Source organism: Triticum dicoccoides, chromosome 2B (genome assembly GCF_002162155.2).
Source record: "Triticum dicoccoides isolate Atlit2015 ecotype Zavitan chromosome 2B, WEW_v2.0, whole genome shotgun sequence".
In the NCBI taxonomy this organism is placed as follows: domain Eukaryota; kingdom Viridiplantae; phylum Streptophyta; class Magnoliopsida; order Poales; family Poaceae; genus Triticum; species Triticum dicoccoides.
This window is the reverse complement of record NC_041383.1, coordinates 737,263,543-737,268,173: the sequence shown is the minus strand read 5'-3', so window position 1 is coordinate 737,268,173 and position 4,631 is coordinate 737,263,543. Positions and strand designations below refer to the sequence as shown.

At 38.5% G+C, this 4,631-nt stretch overlaps 1 protein-coding gene across 1 annotated transcript in view; it reads left to right on the top strand.

Moving 5' to 3' along the window:
* The window catches only part of LOC119365971 (protein PELOTA 1-like), a 7,180-nt gene extending 2,818 nt beyond the window's left edge, over positions 1-4,362 (top strand). The window contains exons 7-15 of the mRNA XM_037631626.1: positions 367-442; positions 530-562; positions 654-722; positions 1,581-1,687; positions 2,064-2,136; positions 2,306-2,344; positions 2,747-2,841; positions 3,673-3,779; positions 4,071-4,362. Coding sequence (XP_037487523.1) covers positions 367-442; positions 530-562; positions 654-722; positions 1,581-1,687; positions 2,064-2,136; positions 2,306-2,344; positions 2,747-2,841; positions 3,673-3,779; positions 4,071-4,144 — 673 coding nt within the window. The 3' untranslated portion in view covers positions 4,145-4,362. The remainder of the gene's footprint in view (positions 1-366; positions 443-529; positions 563-653; positions 723-1,580; positions 1,688-2,063; positions 2,137-2,305; positions 2,345-2,746; positions 2,842-3,672; positions 3,780-4,070) is intronic.
* Positions 4,363-4,631: the final 269 nt, after the last annotated feature.

The following is a 4,631-nucleotide window of genomic DNA, read 5'->3' as shown; positions in this document are numbered from 1 at the left end:
AACAACAACAAAGCCTCAGTTCCAAACAAGGTTGGGGTAGACTAGAGTTGAAACCATCTCAGACGATGTTGGACAAGAATCCATAACTATTAAATATGTAATGGAAAAGAATAATCTTGTGATGGTACCGATTTTGAACTAGAATGTCAGATAGTGCTAAAAGTTTCATGAGTATTTCATTCAATATTCACGCACCCTGTGCAGTTACACAGGAACAACAGATTTGTCTATGGTCTCCCCTAAATATGAACATCCAGTGGTCATATAGATTCTGGCATGTTCTTACTATTGCTTCCCTAGTCCTTGATTGGCTTTAGTTGTTTCTGTCTTTTCATTCAACTTACTAGCCATGACTGTTTTAAACAGCATAACAGCAACAAGGTCACGTATTGAAACCTCGATTCCTAGGAAACATGGACCTGCCATTGCTGGTTACGAGTCGGTACGTTAACTATTCTATAAGATAATGTGGATTTTCTTTGTCTTATCTATTTGTTACTGAGTTGGCAGCCTTTTTTTTCCTATGCAGGCTCTCAAGAAGTTCTTTGAGCATGTTTTGCAAGTAAGCACATAATAATCTGTTCAAAGTTCACAAGAAATGAGAATGTTTATAAATGATTTTTTTTGTAACACATTACATTGCTTGTCTGCAGGCCTTGCTGAAGCACATTGATTTTGAAGTGGTCCAGTGTGTTGTAATTGCAAGCCCAGGTTTTACTAAGGTAATCACATACCTAGAGGAAAAATATATATTATTATAATACCTTCTTTATAAGGGTCACCAGTCTGTGAAAACATCTTAAACAATGTTTTTTGAAGAACGATAAATGTACCTGTCATGTGATGTTAAATCAATTTCTGAGTCGATCTTGATAGGGAAAATAGAAACCATTCAGTTAATGTTAATAACCTATCAAATAGTAAAATAAACCATGCTTCATGAAAAAGGTCTCGGGCTTATATGTTGCTCTGGTCGTATCATATGTCAGCACTGGTTCATTGTTTATAAGGTGGTAACGCGACCTAAGGCAAGCACCAACCACCCTGATGCCTAAGCACCTAAAGCGGGCATAGTTGTAAGGCGCTGCCAGGGCACCTTGGCTCCGAAGCGCCGCTTAAGCATGCAAGACGGGACGCCTTATAAACAATATTATGTTGTGCAGCTATATTCTATGTCTCGAGGGACTACCCAAAGCCTGATGTTTCCATTCCCTAATTTTGTTTCCAACTTGAGTTGGTAAGTACTGTACTAACATCCACCGTCCACGTATGGTTTACCATCACTCGTTGTCCTGTTTTAATGGGTAACTAGGGAGTTTGCTGAGTACATACAGTTTAAAATTTATGTACCAGTGTAGTATGGTCAAATTATCATGGTTTTGGCTGCCCCTGGCAATATAGTCAATTGCATCATTGCATGTTACTTTTGCCATCTACACTTGTTTCCAACTTGAAACATGTGCTGCTGTCTACTTCCATTTTGGTCCATCTATTGCTACTTGCATAAGTTAAACCCTCCATATCTTCATGAAAATAATAAATTCCTATTCTTTTTTCTTCTCCTTTTATCTTAATTACAGGATCAGTTTCGTGATTACATGCATCTTGAAGCTGCACGGCGAGACTTGAGAGTAATAATTGAGAACAAATCACGCATTATTCTTGCACATGCACCTTCAGGCTACAAGTGAGTTCTATATTTGCTCATTCAATTGATTCTGTGTACTCCTCGACCTGTTTTGGCCGTCTATCTTTCCCCTTTTATTTAAGCTAGAACAGGGTAATACTTGGAGATTTAGGTTCTGCTTCTAAAATTCTGAATAATCTGTTCGAAACTTGTTTATGTGGTACTACTAAGTACTAACATGCCTATCCGGCTGATACAAGTGATTCATTTGCCTGTGACCAGTTGTATGGTCATTCTGGAATACTCTAATTCTCTACTGAGCTATATATTTGCTAAATGAGTGGTTGGTTTATGTATTTCCTGGTCCTCTATTTTCTCTTTGCTCTCTGTTTTCTTTGATCCTAATGTTGCTGTTGATTATTGTTATTTGGTATAGGCATAGTTTGAAGGAAGTTTTGGACACCCCAGGTGTGATGTCACTGATAAAAGATACAAAAGCGGCACAGGAGGTAAGTCTGATTTAGGACTCCCCGTTGTCAATATATCCTGTAACTTACACGTATGATTCCTCTGAAAAAAATTCCATATCTTGATTAACTACACATGCCAGACACTTTCAAAACAGATTCTAAGTGCAGCTGCTCAGATCTTGTCTTGTATTTCTATTGTAATTTGCAGGTGCAAGCTTTGAAGGAATTCTTCGCTATGCTTACTAATGTAAGCCTCTTGAACAAGCGAACTTGTAACTGATGGCTTTTGACATGTTCAGTACTCCCTCCGTTCCTAAATTAAGTCTTTTTAGAGATTCCAATGCGGACTACAAACGGAGCAAATGAGTGAATCTACATTCTAAAATATGTCTATATATATCCGTATGTAGTTCGTATTGGAATCTCTAAAAAGACTTATATTTAGGAACGGAGGGAGTACTATTTAACTTATCTAATATATGTTGCTACTGCTTAGATGTTGACCATGTATACATATACATACACACTTGTATTTTAGATCAGAAGAACAGTTACAGTACTGATTTTATGTGTCTATGACTTGCAACCGTTGATTCTGCTTAGTTCAAGCATATCTGATTAGACTTCAATGTTTGCTGCTTAATTGCAGGACTCAGCCCGAGCGTGTTATGGACCTAAGCACGTTGAGGTCGCACATGAACGTCTTGCAATACAAACTCTTCTGATGACAGATACTTTGTTTCGGTAAGTCATGTTTATGGAATTGATTATACTGTTATTTCTTGTGCATATGTTCTGTTTGAAAAATGTGGTTGGTTTGGTATTAGAACAAGTGGAGAACTACAGCCACAAAAAACTTGACAAAGAAGTCTCAATGCAACAAAACTGTGCAATGTGGCCATTGCGGTAGGTTAGTTAAGCTTGCTTGCCTACCTGCAATGGATGAATGGTGTGGCTCACCAGGAAACATTAGATTAATGAAATACTTGGGTTTTGCGAATTCTCAAATATTGGTTCGGTATAATTTCCACTCCTTATTGTTCATCATGGCATGAACGAGCACTTGATACCAAGAGAATTATTGTAGCAACTACTACTATGTGTTCTAACTAATGAGTACTACAAACTTTATTTTTGAAAGGTCACAAGCAGAAACTTAGGTCAAGTTATTGCTTTATATGTAGCCTGCTTTGTTCAGTTGAAATACGCTTGTAACATGAGCTGGTTGCTGATCACTACTCTTGATTTTGAAGATGCTATTGATTGTGAATCCATATTAGGCTATTTACACATAGGAATGGAATCAAAAATTTTCTGGAAGAAAAAATAGCAGGCTTCCCTTTCAATAGTTCATTTTGTTAGTCTGGGCATATCAATAATTCACTTTTGTTAGTCTGGGCATTAGCAACGGAGGTCCCCCATATTTGATGAGTGGCTTCAAGCCGAATATCTGTATGGACATGCGCTTCCTATGCATCTAATATGACCTGAAAAATTGAAACAGAAGTTCATGAGTCGCAATTTGCCTGTACAGTCTTGCTGTTTATTTATTCTCCTTCTGCTTCCCCCTTGTAGGAACACGGACATCGCTAGCAGGAGAAAGTATGTGAACTTGGTTGAGTCAGTCAAGAAATATGGTGGTACAGTGCACATATTTTCTTCGATGCATGTCTCCGGCGACCGTGAGTATACTGGCACTATTTCGAACTTGCACACCTTGTGCATAATTGCTTAATTCACACTACAATCAATGGAAAAATATTGAAATGCAACAAAGTGTCACGCCGTTGGTAATGTTGCAAAGAGATTTTTTTTTTGCGCATGGCAAAGAGAATTAACAATGAATTAAATATAGTTATAGTTACATGCTATGGCAAAAAAAAAAAAATTGAAGCAAGAAGGAATTTCTTTATTACGTTGCATCTTTTCTGCGTTCTGAGATTGCATTTTTCTCTGCTGATGTGTTTGAACAGAATTGGCTCAGTTGACAGGAATAGCAGCAATACTTCGTTTCCCCCTGCCAGATTTGGAGGACATCGAGATGTGATTAGTCCAGACCTCCGGAGCTGCCTAACATTTGTTGTACCAACCTGTTAACCTATAGCTGATCAAGTGTAATAATAATATAACAGTTGGTTCTATTTAGGTAGCAACAGAAAGAAATTCTGATGACATTTTAATATATCCTTGTTGTAAATGGTTAGCTATGCCACATCTATTGGTTATTCTTGACTTAATAATAAGGGCCCTCTCCATTTTTTTTCCTTGAGATGTGGATGCTGAGGTACACAGGTCGGCCAGGGCTGCGACTTCTCTAGCTTCATGTCGACATATCTCGCTGTGTAACCACCCTCGTTAAATGTGTGTCCTGTAAACATTTACTGGATAAAGTTCGGTCGTTCTCTGGAAAACTTGTGGCCGCTTTCTGGAAAACTTCGCCGCCTCTACCTGGTAGGAACCGGATCCCTACCAGGGCGTGGCCTTAGGTTGTACGGGTGGAAGGAGGGATGACGTGGAAGAAGGCGGGGCGCCGT